A 24,183-nucleotide genomic window follows, 5' to 3' on the forward strand; every position below is an offset into this window, starting at 1 on the left:
AGGTTTTTCATAGAATTGTAGAGTTGGAAGGGACCACAAGGAACATCTTGTCCAATCCCCTGAAATGCAGGAATATTTTGCCCAAGGTGGGGCTTGAGGTTAAGACTGTCTTCTAAGTTTTTGCCTTCTTCGAAAGCACGTCAGAATGCAAGTAGATAAATAGGAACCGCTACAGCGGGAAGGTATAGGGACCCAGGTGGCGCTGTGGGTTAAACCACTGAGCCTAGGGCTTGCTGATCAGAAGGTCGGCGGTTCGAATCCCTGCGACGGGGTGAGCTCCCGTTGCTCGGTCCCAGCTCCTGCCCACCTAGCAGTTCGAAAGCACGTCAAAATGCAAGTAGATAAATAGGGACCGCTACAGCGGGAAGGTCAACGGCGTTTCCATGTGCTGCTCTGGTTTGCCAGAAGCGGCTTTGTCATGCTGGCCACATGACCTGGAAGCTATACGCCGGCTCCCTCGGCCAATCATGCGAGATGAGCGCGCAACCCCAGAGTCGGTCACGACTGGACCTAATGGTCAGGGGCCCCTTTACCTTTTTACAGCGGGAAGGTAAACGGCGTTTCTGTGTGCTGCTCTGGTTTGCCAGAAGCGGCTTTGTCATGCTGGCCACATGAGCTGGAGGCTATACGCCAGCTCCCTTGGCCAATAATGCGAGATGAGCGTGCAACCCCAGAGTAGGTCACGACTGGACCTAATGGTCAGGGGACCCTTTACCTTTACCTTTAATAAAGCACTAGCTTTGATCACTTTGGCATTTTTTTACATCCTTCTTGGGAACCCCTGCACCAAGCCACTTGCACAGGTCCTCCTTTTGGCCTGTGGATAATGATGATAATGAAAGTGACGACGGAAAGGCTAATGTTTTATGTCTGATGCACCGGTTCGGGGAAATTATAGAGCAGACACTTAGATTGAATGTTATCGGAACTGTGTAAGATGGCAGCTGCCAACAACGAAAGGACTTTGGATTGATTCGGCAGAATTACCGGCGTGTGAAGAAGTATTGTGAATTTATAGAAGGGAATCAGATGGGCATAAAATCCACACAGAGACATATCATTTGCTTTAATTCGCTTGTGGGAATAATCCAGAGGCTGTGAAGAACGAAGGATAACAACAGAAAGAACTAGAGGAATTATTGGAAGAATATGAAATGCAGTAAAATTGAGACGAGGATGAGCCCTCCAAGCCTTGAAGTCCCAAAAATAAATTATAATTTGGCAGAATATTTGGACTATTTGATATGCATATATATAATTTGGAATATGTAATGTGAATTAATTTGGAAAATTTAATAAAAATGATCTATATGAAAAAAGATAATGATAGTGACGGCAATAACAACGTTATTATATATACCCCACCCATCTGGCTCGGTTGTCTCAGTCACTCTGGGCAGCTTCCAACGCATGCAAAAACATAATAAAACATCAGGACAATAAGCAGTTTTAGCAGGATTCCAGAGTAAGGCTGCGTTGGGGGAGCCATAGCAGCCAGATGGCGAATTCCTGGCTGGAGTTAGGGAGAGTGGGTGGGTGCCTGTGGCAGGGGTGTTGGATGGGCTTGGGGCTTCCTGGGATTGATCAGGTGTCTAAGTAGATCCAGCAGCTATAACCACTGCCTATGAGCGCTGCCTATGAATTTAACCACTGAAGCCCTTGGGGAAAGATAAGCAGCCTCAGCAGTGGGCTGGCTGTTTCTGCCTGTGTTAAAAATGCAGGGAGATGACTTGAAGGCTTTGCAGGAGTGGATGGAGGCCATGGAGGAGGATGTGGCTCGGGAAAGAGATATGCAAGCTACAGTCTGTGAAGTTGTAAGGGGTTCAGGTGGAAAGTTAGAGAAGCAGGAAAAGTAGCTGCTTGCACTGGCTTCTCGATGTGTAAGAAAAGGGGACACTGTTTGCATAGCCCTAGGGTGCAACTATTTTTGGTCAACTTGCTTGGTCATCATCAGGATGGGATGATAAAGCTGAGGAGAGCACCTTGAATGAGGAAGGGGAAGTAGTGATGATGATGATGATGATGATGAGGGAATGAGGCTGGCTGCACATCCTTTGATGCAGGCTAAAGTGAAATAGTGTAGGGTTGGTGCTGCCCCAGCCCCGCCAATCTAGGTGAATACTATTCACGATGATAAATCTGGTGAGCTCATGGAGCTGGCTAAGTAATTTCATCAGTAGTCACGTGAAACACTGTTGGCCTGGCTGTTACATTTGTGGGATGAAGGAGAGGGTAGTTTGAGTCTCTTAATGGGAGAGGCAGTGGGCAATGTGGCTTTACACCACAGCAGCTGCATGGATCTCAGAAGATGCAAGGCAGTCACTGCTTGCTTGATTGTTTTATAGCCATGTATCAAGATGCTTGGGGAGCAATAGTTGAGATGGAGGTAGAACACCCCCATGGCATACTCTTGATAAAGCACAGGCAATGGCAAAACAAATGGGAATGCAGGTGGCTGCTTATTCAACAGTGTTTTGTAGGCCTGAGAATGAAATGTTTACAGCAGGAATGCATACTTGACTTTTATGATTCGGACTTCGAACTCCTACTAGCACTTATGCAAGAACAGCCCCAAGATCTGGGTGGGCCTTTTAAAGCAGTGCAAGTTCTAGCAGGTGTGATAGACCCCTGACTACCAAGAAGAAATGAAACCGATCCTCCAAGCTCCACAGAAGTTGCCCTATCAGGCTGGAGAAAGGTTGCTTCAACTCATATTGGAACAGGCTGTAGTGGCTGCAGTGTCAGGGGAAGCAAAGGGTTTGGCTCAACTCAGTCTGCTGGTGGAAGCTCTCTGGCCAACTGCAAGCTGCTGAAATGCTGAGCCCAGCTGGGACAGCTACTTGTGTAGTACTGGTACAAGGAGACGATGTGCCTAGAATTGTGCCTAAATGATATTTGTCTGCTTGTTCAAACGTTGCACCGGGAGTGGATAGCGGCAGTCACAGCCATCATAATCTGGAGGGTCCCAGGGTTCCTCTACTGACTGTATTCACACTTGTGCCAAGATGTTTCTGTACCTCCTGTAGACCACAACTCCCACAGCGGCAGTGGAAATCTCTACCTCGATTGGACCCATCAATCAGCAGAAAATACTGGCTCTTATAACTGCTGGATCTGCACACAGATGCCAGGGCAAGGACATTGTGGTTTCCCCAACATATTTCAAGCCATGGAATAAAAATGATTATTGTGTGGTGCAAAGTTATTTGAATGCTACGCTAAGCAAGTGCACCCTGTCCTATCTATCAGTACCCCAGTGTGTACAAGAGTTGCTCTCTAATCTTACCTTCTCAGTCAATACAATGAAATGAGAAGGGAAAATGTATCCTGAAGGGATTAGGGTCATACTAAGCAGATGTGGGATGGGTTCATATGATTAACCCCTTTATATGCCATCCCTCAAGCTGGAGGGATTTGTTGGGACCAACAAAATGCAACCTATAGTAGACCTGGTAAGAGGGAACCCATATGGAGCATGGGATCACCACCCTTGGGTTGTTTGCTGGAGCCAGGACCACTACAGACATGCTATGGCCTGGGACTAACTGGACCAGACCCCTGGGATTTACTGGGTGGGAACAAACGGTACCTATTGGGTATGTGGGAACTATGCCTGGCTGTGGTTGCCCCCAGGGTGGCATGGATGATGTTACCTGGGTCTGCCTTGGGTACCGTGTCAGTTGATGCCAGCCCTGTCTAGTGTCAGGGCATTAAATTGGCGAACCTGGAAAGGAAGATGGACTTTGATCAGTTTTTTAACCATGGTGATTATTTGATAGTATTGATTCCACCTGCTGGAATTATGTTCACCATGATGAAGGTCAATGAGTTTGCCGAGATATTGCAGGCAGCTTTAAACACCACTGCATTGGGGTTGCCTGCCCTAAATGAGGAAACTGTGAAAGCAGCTGTCTTGCAAAACAGGCTAGCTTTATATAGGATTGCAGCTGCTCAAGGAGGGCATTGTGCTTTTATAAAGCAGGGGTGCCGCATACATATCCAGATAAACCTAGCTTCCTAAATAAAATGATGCATGCTTTGTATCAAGATAGCACTAAGACAGCCAACTTGGAACAAGAAACGTGGAGGATTGTGATATAGGTTCCAAAGGCTTGGAGGACGGTGGCACCGCTTATTAATTATTATTGTCACAACAACAGTGATAGGGTTGATTTTTTGTTTGTTTTTATATTGTTGTGGATTTTGCTTGCAGCTGAGTAACAAATGCACCACACAACTCCCCTCCTTTGAGACCCCAAGGGAACTGCAGAAGAACACATGCATATATCGTTAGGGTTATCTTGAAGGGGCGGCTTGTGTAGACTCAAATGGTGCAAATGTCCTGGAAGGTCTGTAGACGCCACCTTGGTAGTCAAGATAACCCCGGGACTAATTGGTACGAGCTGTAAAAGGAGATCATATATGCTTATCTGCTTGCTTTGAAGCCTTAGTTTTGGTTTAGTTAGTTGGGAGAGAGGGGAGGTTTCTCATGCTGACTGCCTTATCTGAGAGATGGGTTGGGAAGGTGCCTCTAAGCAAGGGGTGTGTTAATTGGGCTATTATTGCCAGCTTACTTAGCTTGTTTAACATATTAGCCCCTCACAGACAAGTTATAATGAATGTTTGCTGTTTGGGAGTGCAGCAGGGCTCTGGGGGCTGTCTTTCACTCTGATGTTTTTGACATCTGTTTTTGGAACCCCTGCACCAAGCCACTCACACTGGCCCTCCTTTTGGGCTTGTGGATCAGGACAGTTCTTGTTGAACTGCCACCCTCTTCAGTTATAGCACAGAGTCAGACTTGTTCAAAGTCAGAAGTGCTCTCTCTATAAGGTGAAATCTATGAAATTTGGTTGGGCGCACACACGATTGAATTCGAAAGTTGACAACTAACCTAAAAGCATCAAGATGAAATTTGGCTGAGCCTTCTCTACTCCTGTATGCAAAATTAAATATAAGAGATGTTCAGTTTTATGGAAGGTTTGGATGTGAGTGTGGGATATGAATATGTTCCAAATTCAATTCAGTGTAGGCCATGGCAACATTCACCTTTTGTTGCAGATGTTCTGTTATGCATTTGTATTCACTAAACAGCATCTCATAAATCTACTTGGTACAAGTAGATGTGAAATATTGGCATGTGTAAATTTCTGTAAGTGATAAAAGTATATGCCCACCTCCCTTGTGGCTGATAAATCAGAGTGAAATCCAGCTTCTCATCAGTTCAGTTATCAATGCTCTTGGGTGAGTGGATGAATCTGGAGACATGCGAATGACTAGTCCAAAATCACTGTAGCCTCGCCATTTGATGTTAGGGGTGTTTGGATCATACTTTTGGTAAACACAGACATTTTCATATATATTTTGCTTACAAATTATTGCAAACACACACAGTTCCTTGGCATACCATCTTCATAGTCATAAGGCAATTTAGTGAAAAGCATTTCAAATTTAATTTTGCCTTGTTTTAGTTTCAGAACTGTTAATAGCATTACTGTACCGTATCAGAAACATATCTAGGAAGCTAATGAAGCTGTTTCGCGCAAACAGCATTTTCAAAAACAAATGTTCAAAGCACACACTTCTGCGAGGTATCTGAGCACAGATGTTTTATGATATATACCTGAGTGAGACACACTCAGAAAAAGTGGTGTGGCTCCCTCAATTCATTTTCCTGCTGAGTAATTCCTCACTGCTCCCTTTTAGTGAATTCTAACCTTTGTGCCAAACATCGATAAGGATTCTGAAGAAAGTTCCTTAACAACAGTAACTAATCAAACTAGATTTAAGCTTGTTGGTGTCTTTGGTATCTTCTCTCTCTTACATCGTAGATGTTGATTTATATTATGGATGCACATTCTGTATTATTTTATTAATACTATTGCTACATGTTTGTCATGGTCTTTTGGCCAGAACAATAAACTTAAAAACTTGAACAACAGTAATTGGAGATAGACAAATTTGTCAATTTCAGTTTATCACCCCACCCCCCACCCTGGCTTAAATGCAGTTTGCCACATTTCTGCATCAGTTTGATTTAAAAAAAGAAAAGTTCTCACAAAAATCCATCAGCATTCTGCATGGATTAGGTAGGTCCGTGTTGAAAAGTGAACCAAACTGAATTTCTCTCCCATCCTTAATAGTAACAGTGCATTCCTCAACCAGTTCCCAAATGGTGAGAAGTTCCAGGGGTACAGTACATACTGAACTATTCTATACATCTCTCTCATATATTTAGCACAGGGGTCTTTCCAATGTCCCAGTGCACTCTTCAGAATTGTCATCAGGACCTCATAAGCGCCAAGTAGCAAAATTATGACTAGGTTTTCAACAGAATAGAAGTTCTAAAAGCCTATTCTAGTATTACATGAGCAGCGTGGGAACCACTGAGGCACAGTCACACACACACACACACACACACACACACACACACACACACACACCCAATACCACAAGGGTAGAATAAGAAGTCTATGTGGGACGAATCTGTAATATGCCTCACTCTAACACCATCTGCATTGCCAAAACTCTCTAGTGAATTGCCAGAGTGGGTCTAAACTCCTGTCTGGGCAACTGCAAATATGCCTTGCATGACCAAGACTCCTCTAATACACTGAGGGGTCAGTAAAAACCCTCCCTTCTTGTTGCAGTGAAACTGGGGCTTCAGAAAGAATCCAATGCACGATGGATTTAACAGTTAAAATACTTTGGACAGCACCGAATTCCTACAACATGGCAATGAAGACAATGGGGGCAGGAGGCACCAAGACATTTTCTAAACCCACCCTTCTTTTCCCTGATTGCAAGAAAATGTGCTGTACATAATTCTGAATGAAGTGAATATGCAATTAGCTATTTAAATCAGGACTTAATGTTATAGGTTTCCTTTGTCAATTATGGTGATTAACCGTTCAGAGTTACTGGTTTGTTTTTCTGTTTTGTGTTTTAGGGGAGTAACTTTCTTTTTAATTTTTTAAAGTGAACACAGCTTTTCCTCTCAGGCTAATGTCAGAATAAATTTACATCACTGGCCTCTTTGCAATTCTTTAGGGCTTTTTCATCACAACACTAAGCTTACACATTTCATAAAAACAGCTACAAGACAGCTGAATCTCCAAAGGTGCAATCTGCTTTATCCTTGCACTTTGCCTTCCTTTTGATGGTCTCTATTATTCTACATAATAAAGCCGAAAATGATCTCTGCATCCTTCACTCAAAGCATTGTTACTAATGCACTGCGCCTAAACTTGTAAAGCAGTTATTGAAAGTAAGGTTAGATTGGGAAACAAATAGAGACATCTGGCTTACTTCAAAGGAGTCTGGGGGGCAGAATACCATCCAGTTGCATGTACCTAGTACACCGTGAAGTGAAAAGCAAATGGAGAGAAAAGGACTGCTTAGCTTTTGCCCTTTAGTCTACTTCCTCCCGAAACTTCACCACACCACCAAGCAACTTTTATCTCTGCAAAGTTCTAGATCTACTGAGATAAAATGGGTCTACAACATGGGTAGGCAAACTAAGGCCTTCTCAATCCAGCTCGTGGACAGTCTGGGAATCAGTGTGTTTTTACATGAGTAGAACGTGTCCTTTTATTTAAAATGCATCTCTGGGTTATTTGTGGGGCATAGGAATTCATTAATTTCCCCTCCAAAAATATATATAGTCTGGCCCTCCACAAGGTTTGAGAGATGTACCCACGGCTGGTAAAGGTTGCTGACCCCTCGTCTACAATACTGGTGGGAATACACAGCTGAGGAAAACAGAGTTTCACTGCATGCAATTGCAGGATAACATGAATCTCTTTAATGTTCCAGGCACAGATGCATATTCCTGCATTACAGGGGGTTGGACTAGATGATCCTCAGGGTCCCTTCCAATGCTACAATTCTATGATTTCATTACTCTAGGCATGAAGTAAGAGGTGTCTACTAATATGCAGGGCAACCTATATTATTTGACATGGATTTAAGCTCATCTTAAGTAAGACCATTTGGGTTCTTACCTGTAAAGGGGATATCCCTACATGTAAAAAGATGGCCTCAGTGGGACTTGAGCTCCACCAGGTGGTTGAAGGCAAATCTGTAGCTCCAAATAGAATCTTCAAAAATACCGTACCTATCTCCTCTGAAATTCTCAGTTTTCCATTATGACAAGCCAGAGAAGGAGAAGCAGAACAGATAACAGGAACAGCCAACGAAAAACAAACAAACAAACAAAAAACACTCTCTGCTGGATAAATAACCAATAAAAAGTGGGGGGGGACTTAGACGGACTAGACCATGCATAGTTAAAAAAACTCAGGCAGGAAGAAAAAACTATATAACAAGGTGAAGCCCAGAGGTCATATTGTTACATGCACAGAAATCCCCTTCGTGAGGTGGGTAGGAATGTCAATTCCAGATGAAAACCCTGTCTGATGGTCTCCAGGACCCAATGGTCTGACAAGATGGCCTGACATCTGTACAAATAAAGGGAGAGAAGACCTCCTATAGGGTGGGTTTCAGAATTGATGCTTGTATCTTCCGAACTAGTTAAATGAACCAAATCTAAGGAACGTTTCTTGTTGCTGGCTTCTGGTTCCCCTGCGAGCTTTATTCCAGGAGCAATATGAGGACCAAACTTCTCCCTCTTCTGTTGGGTCCTAGAAATCAAAGGGCCTGGTAGGATTGGTGGAGGATCTGGTAGGACTGGTAGGATCTGAAAGGAGCATCTGTCATCCTTCTTACGGGCTTGAGGGCATGGCCTTATTTTCATTCTTTGATTCACAAGCACATCCTGGAGTGTAGCAGCTCTTAATAGTATGCCCCCCCCCCAATATAGATTTTCATAGCTGAACTGGAGCGGAAGAGAGCAACCACCTCCCAGTGGCACAACCAGAGAACTCTCCTTACCAAGTCACTTGCCACCAACAAACAGTCTGAAAACTGAATCACATCTGAAATAAATGCTGCCAACTTCTAAAGCTTAAGAGAGTATTGAGCTTCGGTTTAGCCTCATCCAGCAGGTCCTCCAGTCTCAAGAGAGAAGCTTTGGCAAAGATGGGGGCAGAAGAAGTTGCCCACACCACCGGTGTCACTCCCGCATGCGCTCACTTGAGACCCAAATCCAGTTCCTGCTCTGTAGGGTCCTCAAGTTGTGCATCCAAGTCCTTAGGATGAAGTATGTGATGGGCTGGTCCTGTCACCGGTGCATCAACAAGCAGCAATTTATCCTTGCAACTGATCCATGATTTGTTGCTCCAAACCTTTAATAATCGTTGCATTAGCCACGGTTGTGTTGAAGAGGTGTATCCAGTTCAGACTCAATAACCTTAGGGACTAAGGCAGGCAACTTCACCATCTTGGGCTTGGGTTTAGGATCCAGACATACAGAACTCTGCTCTCACCCCGCTGCTGCTGCTGCTGCCTCCACCTCCCAGCTTGTATAAATTCAGCCTGGACACTGAAGACACCACTGAGGGGCCTTGTCTGGCACTCAAAGATGGAGGGTGGAAAGCTATTTAAAGGCACTCCACGCACCAGAGCCTTGTGAAGCTTCCATTGCCAGAGTTGCTTTTTGATGCAAGGGAGGTGGGAATTAGTGGAAATTACTATGTCTGCCTCTTTTTTGCCCTGCACAGGGGCTGAAGTAGAAGCTAGCTAGCACCATGAGAGCCGAGAGGCCCACAAATGCTGTTTGCAGGGAATGGCAGACTTCTTGAGAGCTTTCGCCAAGTTGTGTGGCAGTAACTGAGAACAAATGGGGTTGGAGAAAAAGGAATATGGAAATGAAGTGCCCGCACACAGATAAGGATCTTCAGGCTGAGGTAAAAACGGCTGGTCCTGCCATGGAGACAGAGAAAGAACGAACGATACTGGGTCAAAGAGACAAAATGAGAATGGAATCCAGGGCTAAGGAAAATGGCTGGCAGAAAGGAAGGGAAGGAGAGAAAACACTTCTCTTCTTTTCTATTCTATTTTTCAGAAACAGAAGGAGGCAGCACATAAACAAACACACAAAAACAGAGAGAGGAAACAAAGAAAATAAAACTACAAGCCTGAACCAACAAATGAAATCTCAGAGAGGTAAGAAGGAACCGCTTTATTGAAGGCAAAATTGAAAACTGGGGATTCCAAAGGAGAGAGAGTGACTTTTGAAGATTCTATTTGAAGATTCTATTTCTTTCGCCTTCGAGCGCTTGGTAGAGTTCAAATCCCACTTGCGGTCATCTTTACAAGCACAGAAAAAATATCTGACTTATGCTACCTCATTTCTGTCTCTCAAAAACATGTAGCACCCATACTCCCCCCTGTTCATGTGGTAGATGTCAGGAAACACAAGCTGTGCATGTCCTATGCAATCTGCACAGGAGGAAGGAAGAGAAGCAACATGGTGAAGCCAAAGCCTTCGCTCCAATTCCTTGTCTCCATTTTCCTTTCCCGCCCCATATATTGCTTTAGGATTAGCTTAAACATATAAATAAGCATGTGTCTACATGCCAGATTCTGGATTTCTTTCATCACTTTTTACTGTATACTGAATACATTTTACTGTATTCAAGAAATGAGAATCCAGGGGAGGATAAGTACAGATGAAGTGGCAAGTCTAGAGAGTGATGGGCTAGTTTCTCTGTGGTTCTCTCTGAGTTCAATAGACAAAGGTTGCAAGTTGCAATCCAAGTAAAAAATTGCCACATCTAGGTTGGAGGGGTGGGGAGAGCTTCTCCTGAACTTCTCTGTTCCCACCACCCATAGGGCTGCCAGACTCAATAGCGGACAGGACTTCTGTGCCTTTAATTGCCCTGCTCTCTTTTAAGTCTGGAACACCTTAAAGAGAAACCAGCAGACCCTTTGCTTGGAAATTAAACAAAGGGTCTGCTGGTTTCTCTTTAAGGTTTCCACTCAAAAGAGAGCAGGGCAATTAAAGGCACAGAAGTCCTGTCCTCTATTGAGTCTGGCAACCCTAACCACCCATCATAATGATAGGCATTTTCTCCAGAACTCTAAACAGTTGTAGCTGTGGGAATGTTCAGGGTGGCAAGAGAGGACATATTGTTTATTAATATCCTTCCTAACTTGCGCTAGCAAGTTCCTTTGCTTAGCAGAGTGCATTCCCCTTTACACAGCAGAAAACGGGTTGCAAACTCATGTGAGTTTCTTAAGACAATGCGCAATTCAATCTGGCTTGTCCAGATTGAAATGTGTTCTAATATTTTCCTGGTAAGACCCCTTGAATCCCTCCTAAAAGAATAAAGACACCACAGTCTTATTCATAAGCAATAAAAAGAAAGTTCACTCACAATCAGGCAGAGCACAGTTTGATCCCTGAAGGCAGGCTGAAGGCTTAAAGTTACAAACGTATAAAAACAGGTTTACCCCATAAGGGAGATGGCCTGAGGGACTGCTTGGCTGGAAGTTCGCAGGACGAAAAGGAGATGGAAAAGGGGAGAGAGTGGTAGCATGCCTTGGCCTTTTACCAGGTCTGGAAAGGTCAAGCCCACCCACTAGTCGCATGCCAGGAAGGATGCTCCAGGCCAGGAGGAAAAGGAAGTTTCAACTAGCTGGACCAAACATTCCCTTGCATTCCCACTCTAGGAAAACAAGGAATGTTGTACTTGACTGCTCTCAGTGGATTACATTCCACAATAGCGGTAATTCAAATAGGGGGAAACATGGCCTTGTTTATCATAGCTTCATCGGTAGCTTACCTGTGTATCCGCTTCTATTTATGTATTAGGCTCACACTTCATTAAAGTGGTTTGCAGCAGCAACCTGTGAGGTAGATAGCTCAACTGGTAGAGCATGAGACTCCTTAATCTCAGCGTCATGCGTTAAAGCACCATATTGGGTGAAAGATTCCTACCTTGCAGGGGGTTAGATAAGATGGCCCTAGTGGCCCCCCTTCTACAATTCTGTGATTCCATGTTTGCCTGACAGATAGTGACTTGACTGAAGCCAATATAGATGCCTTGTGATTCCATGACTAAATGCATATGAAGTGGCTCTGAACAATGGATAGTCAGAAAACCAAGGAAAGACAATGCCAAAATAATAATCTTATGCTATAAAACAAAGAGGTTTTGTTTTTGTTTTTTTAAAATTAAAAAATTAAAAGAAGCAAAAAATAAAACTGCCTACGAAACCTAATTGCGTCTCCTTTCCAAAGAAATATTCATTTTCCCAACTATACTGAGAAGCTGAACACAATATTTCTAAGTCACTGCACACCAAAAGCAACCCTACTCAGAAGATCTCTCATTAATTTCCCTTTTAAAGTATGGGGTATATTATTTCAAGTTTGTCCCTGCATAGAATTATCTGGAAGCTGGCTATTCAACATTGCCAACATTTTTATTTTTAAAAAGTGGAAAGTAACTTTCACGTTTTAGAGTTAATGTCAGCCCTTGGCATTAGTAAACACTTTAACCACTTTTATATAGCTGACTACTGAGACCTACAGCTAATGACTGTGGCTGTCATTTTGAGGCACAGATTTTCATTTCCATAAGTGCTCTCTAGAGAACAATCATTTCCGTAAATGCTAACTAGGATTCTGTTATCCATTGCTGTGTGTCTTATGTTCTCATTTACACCCAAGCAAAGCAAGTGTGAAATGCTGCCAAGTGAATTCTCCACCCACCTCACTAGATTTTTTTAAAAAAAAGTGTTTCACACTTAACATGTGCCGCAATGGCAAATCAAGCCCTCAGTGACCAATATCAATAAAATAAGTGTCCGCTAAAGTAAGATGTAAGGCTTTGTGTCATATGGATAAAATTTTGCTATTCACTTGAGTAACTGCTATCCTTAATCATTATGCATAAACCACATATGCTCTATAGCCAGTTGTCTTCCTGAAGTGCCTTATTCAGTATACGTTACTTCAGCAGGGGTTTGGATAGTGTAACAAGAGCCCTTCCACTAATGAGAAATGCCCTGGACAAATTCAAATGGCATATAGTTTAACACTTGTCAGGTGAAACAAGGGACACTGGTGTAATGAAAAGGAGCTCAACAAGATACTAATATCAATAATTTGTGTTCATGTTAGTGAAGAACGCGTTTTGACTGAAATAAAAACATGTGACAAATTCAGCGACAACTGGTGACAAGAGTTGCATTGGCTAAGTGGAGTCGTTTGTAATTTTTGTTTAACAAAGGGAGCGCTGTGATTAAGGAAGCCAATGCCCTGATCTCACTACCTTCTGTCAAACAGCTGCTTCAGGAAACTATGAATCTCAAAAGCCTTTTCATTCTTATTTATTGCTGGGGTTTCTAATAATGAAATTCATAACAACATGTTGTCAGTGTGGTAGTTTTTATGGGCTCTTGCGGTTGCTTACTATTATATTTGTATTGCACACTTCTCTATAGCATAGCTGCCAAGTTTTCCCTTTTCTCGCGAGGAAGCCTATTCAGCATAAGGGAAAATCCCTTTAAAAAAGGGATAACTTGGCAGCTATGCTTTATAGCAATTATGTACGGATCTGTGGTGTTTCTGACTTTGGTCTACAGACTAGAATGATCAATTACTTTTCCGTGGATGGCAGAAGTATACACTTCCTGGTTGAAAAGCAAATGTCATCATGTAATGAAGCTTCCTAGTCAACAAATTAACGAGGCCGAGGCCGTTTCTTGTTTTTTATTCTGATCCTGGTAAGCTACTTTGCATATCAATTACCCTTCCTTGGTAAAACTGTCACACTCTTCATCCCACCAAGAGAAGCATTCCGACTTCACATTAAAGCCCTTCAAGCGAAGCTGTTAGTTACAACTCTGAATATTTTATTCTTGCCAATAATGGCCTCTTCTTGCGTTGATCAAGTACACTGTCTGCTGCCCATGGTTTTCTCTAGCAGAACATTTGATTATTTCATTAACACCGTGGGATATTAAGATCAGCTTGCATGTGATCCTTATGAGAAGAGCTCAAAGTCTCATGGACTCCAGGATGGCAATCTTCTCAAACTGCCAGATTGTAGATTACTTAAAAGGCATGTCCTAAACTGCCTGCAGGGTCTTCCGTCTTCAGCAGTGCCTGACAGAAAATGCTGCTGTAATTGGATTCTGTGAGCCTGACACTGGGTCAGGCTTGAGTTTTGCTCTCCAAGGTTGAAAGAGTAATTACTACTGGAAACAAATGTGTAAGTGCTAGTTTGATATCTTGGACTTTTACCTGGACTGATATCTCGCCCCTGGTGTGGTAAAAACGGTTGCTTGGTTCTACCTGTACGGAAATGAATCCGTAACACACCATGTGTGTGTCACACATTTGTGTACCATGTGCTTCCTGGAAAGTCAAAATGTCATTACTGATCTTCTTTTGAGTGACTCTTTCAGAAATATTATTTTTTTCTCTTCCCCTCCCACAGTCAATGAATTCACCTCTCCAAGCACATATGCCTGTAAACACCCTTTATAGCTAAGCTATGTTATCTTTGTTATTAGAATCAGACCGTTTGTGTTCTAGCCCCAATTTTAATGTATGCATTTAGAGAATGGTGTCTCCAAATGGTTCATTCTTGGAAACTGAGAGACCTCACTAAATGTTCCTCAGCAGCTCACCAATATATATTGCCAGTACACAGTGATAGCAGTTACAGCCAGTCTATTATTGGAATGGGAAGCTGCCACGCTCAGCGGCTGATTCTCATTTTCATAGAACTAGAAGCCTGCAGCTAACAACACTGGCTGATAAATTCCAGCACACCCATCCTCTCCAACATCCCTACCAGATGCTCCATCTGCAGACTCCTTCACTTTATACCACAGTGGCTACAACTGAAAATGAGGTTGGCCAATCAAAGTCCCTCATCTTCATGGAGCTTTGTTTGATATGGAATGGCAACTGGCCCTGAAGTCCAGAGTGCTTCCCTGATACTCAGATTTCATAGCTATGCCTTGGAAGTTCCTGGACATCATCACGATAATACAGTAATACAATTTAGCATACTGGTTCCTTGTGAAATTTCTGCAAAATGGTGGTGGTGGTGGGGGTTATATCTTTTTAACAAAATAATTTCATGCCAAAATTTATTTTGCTTTGGGGACTCACCATGTCTGTATCTGAAACTGGTCCAAAGCTGGTCACATATATGTTTGTGAAGACTTCAGTTGTACTGTCTGGCATAAGAAAATAAGAACAAGTGTGAGGATGTATGTTTTTCCCTTTTTACAAGTATGCTGAGAAAGGTCCTATGGTGTATTTTCTTCAATAAATGCAACAATAAACAAGCATTTATTATTATTATTATTATTATTATTATTATTATTATTATTATTATTAAATACAGACGTGAGTAACTTGGTGGTCACTGTAGAAGCACATCCTAAAATTGGACCCAGTCAAAATTCTGCACTTCTTGTTGCAGGAAGCAAACAGACTTGAAATATCATATTTGCATAAATACATTGAAAAGTAAATCACCCCAAAGGCCAATAGATAGATAGACTGCACTCATGTTGTTCTGTATCTCTTGACTCAGAATGTGCTATATCTAGGGATAGCCTTTTTAAAATGCTGTAGAAATCACAATATTTTATATAATTATTTTGGGTTCTAGCTTTTGAGATTTAGAATATGCATTTACTATAAGCATATGCCTGGAACAGTAGGAGAGGGAGGCTTATTTTTAAAGTAAAAATTAGGAAAATCAACAAGAGACAAAAAAAAGCTAAAGTGAGCATGCTTCCTCCCTTTCAGGGTACAGTAGAAAAATTCCACACTTTTTCTCACTCTCAGATGCTCCAGTTTAGATTAACATATTTCCCATTTTAACCAACACCAAAATAATTTTCAAGTCTGGTTAGGGGCACTGTAAATCTAAAAATAAATTGCCTGCTATTATTATTATTATTATTATTATTATTATTATTATTATTAACTATTAGATTAATTCAAGCAAGAAAACTTACAAACTAATTTAAATTAGCTAATTTTCCTCATTAATGGCTATTTAAGCATCACACACTTTTTTGGATTTTGGACATTACAGGAGACCGCTGCATTAGGTCAAAGGTCTGTCCAGTTCGGTATGGTGTTCTCACAATGGCAAACAAGATGCCTGTGGTTGTCCGCATGCAGGATTGCGTGTAAAAGTGATTGTGATTCCCAGCTGCTGGCATTCAGAGGCACATTGCCTCCAACCGTGGAGGTGGAAGAGATCCATCATGTACACTTTGCTGCAATACAATTACTACATCTAAACCACAGCTTTTTACATGTTTACATACTGAGTCCCCCCTTCCTCTTCCTCCAGATATCCATGCACTACTTTGCACACACAGCTCCTTCAAAAATGAACTGTTCTATTTCCTTCTATTCAGGGGGAAACTCTGTTTATGCATCCGTAGGCAGCTGGTGAGGCTCTGCCTAAGAAGCAGAATTCATGCCTACACAGATCCACTAATCAGGGTGTGAATGTTGGCTTTTAAAATACCTGTTTATGCTTCCTCAAATATTTGAAACAAGGGTAGAAACAAAATGGGAATCCTACATTTTATTAAAAATGCAATGTAAGATACATATTTATGTTAGTGAGAAGGTAAAAATTTCAATTACAGAAAAAGAGATGTTGCTATGAGGTAGATCAGGCATCCCCAAACTTCGGCCCTCCAGATGTTTTGGACTACAATTCCCATCTTCCCCAACCACTGGTCCTGTTAGCTAGGGATCATGGGAGTTGTAGGCAAAAACATCTGGAGGGCCGCAGTTTGGGGATGCCTGGTCTAAGCTGTAAGGCTCTGGTGCTTGGAATGCCTTTAAATAGCTTTCCGCCCTCTTTGTCTTTGAGTGCCAGACAAGGCCCCTCAGTGGTGTCTTCAGTGTCCAGGCTGAATTTATACAAGCTGGGAGGTGGAGGCAGCAGCGGGGTGAGAGCAGAGTTCTGTATGTCTGGATCCTAAACCCAAGCCCAAGATGGTGAAGTTGCCTGCCTTAGTCCCTAAGGTTATTGAGTCTGAACTGGATACATCTCTTCAACACAACCGTGGCTAATGCAACTATTATTATTAAAGGTTGGAGCAACAAATCATGGATCAGTTGCAAGGATAAATTGCTGCTTGTTGATGCACCGGTGACAGGATCAGCCCATCACATACTTCATCCTAAGGAGTTGGATGCACAACTTGAGGACCCTACAGAGCAGGAACTGGATTTGGGTCTCAAGTGAGCACATGTGGGTGTGGCACCGGTGGCAGTAGGCAACTTCTTCTGCCCCCATCTTCTGCCCTCCAGATGTTTTGGAATACAATTCCCATCCTCCCCAACCACTGGTCCTGTTAGCTAGGGATCATGGGAGTTGTAGGCCAAAACATCTGGAGGGCCACAGTTTGGGGATGCCTGAGATAGATACACAGAGAAAAGCAACTCATCATTTTACATGTAGCTTCATGAGACAGATGATAAGACTTAGCTAACACTGACAAGTTACTGTATATTGACCATTCTAGTTGGGATTCTTGGTTCCATTCGGGGTTTTTTTGAGCTTTTACTTTTTCTTTATCCTCCCTTTTTCTGCCATTGTTGTTTATTTTCACTCAGCATACCCTCCAACATTTCTCCGATGAAAATAGGGACGTTCTATTCAATAGTAGTAGTAGTAATACAGCAATAATAATAACAACAACAATTTTACTATTTATACCCCACCCATTTGACTGAATGTTACCCCAGCCACTCTGGGCGGCTTCCAACATATATGAAAACATAATAAATCATTAAACATAAATAAAACCTCCCATCATTGAATTCAGTCGGTCTTACTCACAGGTAAGTGGAATGAGAATTGCAGCCTTAGAGTGCAGTCCTAACCATGTCTACCCAGAAGTAAGAACCATAGTCTGTGACATTCCATCAGAGCAACAAGGGCCAATTTCCTGGTTGAAGATCAAGATAGCTTCTGAGATATAGAGTTGCAGCTCTTATTTAAGGCTCAGACAGAAAAGGACTGCAACTGAAACATCATTTGACAGGCGGAGGACTAAGGACCCTGCCCTTGCCTCTCTCCACCTGGCCGAGGGTGGGGCCTGGCAGGCTTCATGAGGACTGCAGCTGCTGCTCAGCAAAGAGGGCTCCTCTTTTAAATTGTATTTCATTTTTATCAGTGTCATTTTAAATGAGACCATCTTGGCTGTGAGCCCCAGGAGACCTGCACCGTGCCTTGCTGGCCTTTTCCCATCTGGCTTGGGTGAGTGGAGGGCTGACTGACTCCAGCTACAAAAGCTGAGGCTGTTGAACAGATTCTTGGGCTGGAGTATTGTTCACGGGGGGTTTGAGACAGGTTGTTGCTGTTATTGTTGTATCTTTGGTTTTGGATCTTATGATTTATGTGGAAATTGTTTCCACTTGGTTGTGTACTTTTTGATGTGTTTTATTTATTGTTTATGGCTTTTGTTGTGTTTATAATTGTGTAAATCTTCTCATGCCATAAGCCGCCTTGAGCATGGTTTCAACTATGGAAAAGCGGCATACAATTAAAATGATGACGATTTGACCTCTGGTGCACGGAGCTGTCCAGGTTACCTTGCAGAGGCAGGTCCCTCAAAACAGAACATCCCTAAACATTTTCTAGGGAATAATAAAACTGTTTTCATGAAATCTACATTAACTCCCAATATGTTCTTTTATACACTTCTCTCTTTTCGTTCATGCCCTTTTTCCTATGTGGCTAACACTGTTCAGAGAGGGAGGGAGGGAGGGAGGGAGGGAGGGAGGGAGGGAGGGAGGGAGGGAGGGAGGGAGGGAAACCATGCTAGCCCATAGAAAAATGCCAAAAATCTACAATAGGACAATACCTTTATTAGGACCTTACAAAAAGTCCCAAAATAGTCAACTAGCTTTTGAGTTTTCCAAAACTGTTCATTTCCCTACATGTTAGTCTAACAAGAAGGATGAATAAAAAAATGATGGTGTGATGTTAAAGCCACAACTCTGCAAACTGAAACAGTCTTAAAATGGATTCCAGCAGTTGTTGTGCAGACCTAATTAGATTAGCCGCTGCTGGGTGATAAACAGATTTACAGGTTGCACTAAGGGCTACTAGAACAAACAAACACAAAAGGCTGATTCTGCCATTTTAAAGATCTGCCTATAGCACTAATCGGAACACAGAGATCCCTTGAGAGGCAGAGAACAAAGGTAAGTAAAGATTAACATAGTATTCATTATGTTAGCAAAGCTAGAGATTAATTTCAGGTGTTCACTAGGTAAAAAGTCAATAGAAACTAAATTGGGTTGCCTAGGAAACAGCATCTCCTCCTTTCTTGCTACCTGATACGGATCGCAAAGCCAGTGTAGCAACATCACAACATTGCCAGTCAGTCAGATCTGGTGACCGACAGTTTTCTTTATTACATTTTTTGGGGCTATTTTTATATCATTTTCAAGAAACATTATTTTTTTAAGTAGGGAAAAATTAAAAATAACAACAAATGGGAAAAAATACAATTTGTTGTTGTTTAGTCGTTTAGTCATGTCCGACTCTTTGTGACCCAATGGACCATAGCACGCCAGGCACTCCTGTCTTCCACTGCCTCCCGCAGCTTGGTCAAACTCATGTTCGTAGCTTCGAGAACACTGTCCAACCATCTCGTCCTCTGTCGTCCCCTCCTCCTTGTGCCCTCCATCTTTCCCAACATCAGAGTCTTTTCCAGGGAGTCTTCTCTTCTCATAAGGTGGCCAAAGTATTGGAGCCTCAGCTTCAGAATCTGTCCTTCCAGTGAGCACTCGGGGCTGATTTCCTTCAGAATGGATAGGTTTTTTTTAATAATTATTTTTATTAAGGATTTTCGTGGGTTACAAAGGTAGTGCAGTGTCTCATGCATCATTTTTACATATCAATTTTACTTATTGAGACATCATGAGGAAGGGGGGAAAGAGGTGGATGGGATGGGGAGTTGGGTGTGGTGGAATGTCAATGTTTCTGTTTTTCTTGAGATGTGTAGAGGTTCGGCGTCAGCGTAGCTTGTGCAGGTTCTCTGTTTGTTCGTGCTTCTCTGTTGATGAGAGAGGTTGGGATTCGTTTTAGGGTGCGATTGCTCATTTGTGGTTGGCTGTGATGATCTTTAGTTTCTTGTGTGAGTGGAGGGAGGGAGGATGTTTCGATTAGGTTAGCCATATTGATTTGTATGCTGACGGTACGTTTTTGTTGTTGCCTTGTTGGGTTGTATAAGTGATGAAGGGGAACCATACTGGGGTGAAGGTGTCTTCTTCTGTTTGTCCGCGTGTCAATTTCAGCTTACTGGTTAGTTTTTCTAGTAGGGCCGTTTCCCATACAGCTTGGTACCATTGGTCCATGTTTACCCCTGACAGGTCCCTCCAATGCCTGGCTATGATGTTTCTTGTTGCTGACAATAGGTGGATTATAAGTTCTTTGTGATCCGAATGAGCGTTGTTATCTTGAATAGGTTTGATCTTCTAGCAGTCCATGGGACTCTCAAGAGTCTCCTCCAGCACCATAATTCAAAAGCATCAATTCTTCGGCGATCAGCCTTCTTTATGGTCCAGCTCTCACTTCCATACATCACTACTGGGAAAACCATAGCTTTAACTATATGGACCTTTGTCGGCAAGGTGATGTCTCTGCTTTTTATAAGACGCTGTCTAGGTTTGTCATTGCTTTTCTCCCAAGAAGCAGGCATCTTTTAATTTCGTGACTGCTGTCACCATCTGCAGTGATCATGGAACCCAAGAAAGTAAAATCTCTCACTGCCTCCATTTCTCCCCCTTCTATTTGCCAGGAGGTGATGGGACCAGTGGCCATGATCTTAGTTTTTTTTATATGTTGAGCTTCAGACCATATTTTGCGCTCTCCTCTTTCAGCCAGATGGGTGGGGTATAAATAATAAATTATTATTAGTTCACCCTCATTAAAAGGTTCTTTAATTCCTCCTCACAATACAAGAACATAATAAAACCATAACCTAGCATTAAAACGTATCATTCAAACTCTGACCGTAAATGAAGATATTATGTGTCTGCTTAAAAAGGGCACACTCCCACACATGCCACACAGTATTGAGAAGATGGGGTTTCAAAGCTTAGAGGCCCCCACCAAAAAGGCTAGTTCTGCAGTGGCTACCAACTTATGGCAATTGTCCAGTTAACCTATAATGCTAAGCCAAACGATGGCTTAGATGTGAATGCGTAAGCACGAGAGTATTCACAAATGTGATCATCTTTGGAATGGTCCTGGTTGCAGGTGAGCCCCCAACCCAGTTCCACCCCCACCCTGGCATGGGCGGAGTAAAGCCTTCATGCCAGAGTGGCACCACGATCACCCCAGGCCTATTGGCCAATCAGTTTTGAGTGGAATGATCGTGGGGGGTTTAAAAGCGGTAGCGCGATGTGTGCTGAGCACCTGCTTCATGCTGCCAGACTCCCGCCCACCCTCCCTGTTTTATGTGTGTCCTCTGGCCTTGCTTTGGACTTTGGTTGGTCGCCTGTCTTGGGTCAGGGGCCGGGTAGGATTTTTTTCTATTTGGCAAATTGGCACTGGCCACTTGGTTTTCGACCACCTCTTAGCAATCGTCACAACTTTGTAAGGTTTGGTTGTTAGGCACTGGCTCATTGATTTGTGGGGGAGGGGAGGTCAGCCATCCCCTCCATTTGTTCGAGGGTATTCCGTTAAAGGAATCCAGGGCCTGGATCTTGTCTGAAGTCCGCTTGAGGGGCTAGGGCCATGCCAGGCCTCTGGGAACACCGAGGAGAGCTGCAGGTAGGGTCCCCCAATGTGGCTCCCTCTTGGGTGGTTTACCTCACTTGACTACCTGCAAAGGGGGCAGGAATCGGATATAGTCTATGCCAATGCCTAAGCCAATACCGCTCACTTTTCTGTAATTCAATAAAGTTGGGCCCAAAATTTTGCCCAACAACCTTAAACTAAAAATTCTGTGTCTGTGTGAATTATTTTAATAAGGGGCTGCTTTGAGGCCTTGCCACGCAATAGTAATTATGGCACTTTGCTTCTTTCCCAGTTGTCCTGTTATCATGCTACCCAGAGCTAAGCCATGGTGTCATTTAGCATTACTTCTGAACTTGGTTTCAGAGTTTGTCTCACTCCACACAAACCACAAAGATCATTCTTGGGTAACCACTCATAGTAACCAAATAACCAATCAGATTTAGCTACATAATGAAGCCAATTCAGAGTAAGAGAACCAATCACAAAACTGGAACGCAGGCAAAAGGGGGGGGGAAGAATTCCAGGTGCTTGAAATTATATTTATTTCAGGCCCAAAGCCTTTCAAAGCAACATTTGGGGAACATTTTTAGCAGCAATTCTTACCAAATGCACATGGGCTCTGGAATGAATCTTATTTCAAACATCTCTAGAGTATCTTCCTTGGTTTTTGTTACCAATTCAGAGTAAGGGCAGGAAACATTGCCCATGTTATGAATTGGCATTCTATTAGAAGCCGCATTGTGGTTGCTGCACCCTGAAGACTTCCACCTCTGTTCATAGCCTTTTTTTCTTTCCTCATGAAAAATCATCAAAAAGTGACAAACGTTTCACACGGAGTGAAAATGTTTGTCAATTTCCTTTCAGCCACTTCAGAGTTCAACCCTACTGACAGAAGCAAAAATGGAACCCACCCACTCCCCCATTTTACAATGTCCCTAGAGCTCTTGAAGAAGAACAAATGTACAATTTGCAGCTTGTAGTACAAAGGGAGGAACTGGTGCTAAATTCACAGCTTGGTTTTAATTAGGGTTGAATAGGTGGAGTGAAGGGAAGAACACAGAGGGAAGGGGGAGAGCTGCCAATTTTCGTTTTCATACCACAGCTTCAAAATAATGCTTGGTGATCAAACCTTCTCCCTTTGCCTCTTGGCTCCCAGGCAAAGCCAAGCAGAGCATGAAGCAGCGAGGCAGGGAGAAGAGCTTTTTTGGACTGCTGCGGATTACTCCTCCACTGCTCACCTCTTGGAATTGCAGGGAAGTAGGGCACCCTGTGGGCTTCATGTGGGGAACTGAACCCAGGTCTTCCAGGTCCTGGTCCAACACTCTAACCACTATGACACACTTGCCATGGCAAGCAGCACAGCTGGAAACCTGAAGTGCTGGTGGGAGCAAGGTGAGTCTGCAGGGGGGGAGGCAACAGCAGCACATGTCAAAGGAGTCAGGGTGGGCATGTGCCCTACTTTATAGATGCCACTCCTCTCTTTAAAGTACTGTCCAGTTTAAAGGTAAAGAACCATCAGAAAGGAGATCAGGGGCTTTGAAATTGCCCATCCATAGTTACTGCTTGGACAACAGGCATACAAGTCTTCTCCCACTATCGTGAGTTCGTATTTATTAACCGCTTTGAGTTTTTTCACAATCAAGTGGTACTGTATATAAATCTTATGAAATAAATCTGTTGCTTTGTATTGAATTTATATACTATCCTTCATCCAAAGTTCACAATAACTGCAGTCATTGTTTCTTAAATAAATTAAAAATTAAAAATAGGGCATGTAAATTTTTTTGTGCCAATCTGCACCTGCTTTGGGGATGGTGTGGCTCAAGTGGCTACCCCAAAGGGAGTTCTTGAAGGAAAGGAGGCCTTAAGAAACACATTTCACAAAAGCGAACATAGGAAGCTGCCTCAATAGCTCGGTCAGTAGAACATGAAACTCTTAATCTCAGGGTCGTGGGTTCAAGGCCCACAATGGGCAAAAGATTCCTGCATTGCAGGGAGTTGGACTAGATCAGGAATCCCCAAACTTCGGCCCTCCAGATGTTTTGGACTACAATTCCCATCATCCCTGACCACTGGTCCTGTTAGCTAGGGATCATGGGAGTTGTAGGCCAAAACATCTGGAGGGCCGCAGTTTGGGGATGCCTGGACTAGATGACCCTCATGGTCCCTTCCCACTTTACAATTTTATGATTCTATGATTCTAAACGAAGTCAGACCAACTGCCCATCTAGCTCTGTATTGTCTTTCCTGCATGGTGCTGGCCCTGCAGGGTTTCAGACAAGTTTCTCTTTCAGCCCTAACCACAGGTGCCAGGAATTGGACCTGAGACCTTCTGCATACCAAAGCATGTGGTCTACCTCTGGGCAATGCCTCTTCCTGATGTGCTACCCCATTCTGTTTGGTCAGCACACAAGTCAAAGGAGTTTGGCAGCCTTCGCAGGTTCATCGGCCAGTGGTGCTGCAGGAGAAAGAGAGCAGCTCTATCGTATTAACACTCATGGTATTAACACTTATTTCCACCTTC

The 24,183-nt window shown here is 43.0% G+C and overlaps 1 protein-coding gene across 1 annotated transcript in view; it reads right to left on the bottom strand.

The window, feature by feature from the left end:
* GABRA2 (gamma-aminobutyric acid type A receptor subunit alpha2) overlaps positions 1–24,183 on the bottom strand; it is a 70,995-nt gene that overhangs the window by 26,611 nt on the left and 20,201 nt on the right. Inside the window, exon 3 of the mRNA XM_035113167.2 lies at positions 15,032–15,099. Coding sequence (XP_034969058.1) covers positions 15,032–15,099 — 68 coding nt within the window. The remainder of the gene's footprint in view (positions 1–15,031; positions 15,100–24,183) is intronic.

This window comes from Zootoca vivipara, chromosome 9 (assembly GCF_963506605.1).
Source record: "Zootoca vivipara chromosome 9, rZooViv1.1, whole genome shotgun sequence".
In the NCBI taxonomy this organism is placed as follows: domain Eukaryota; kingdom Metazoa; phylum Chordata; class Lepidosauria; order Squamata; family Lacertidae; genus Zootoca; species Zootoca vivipara.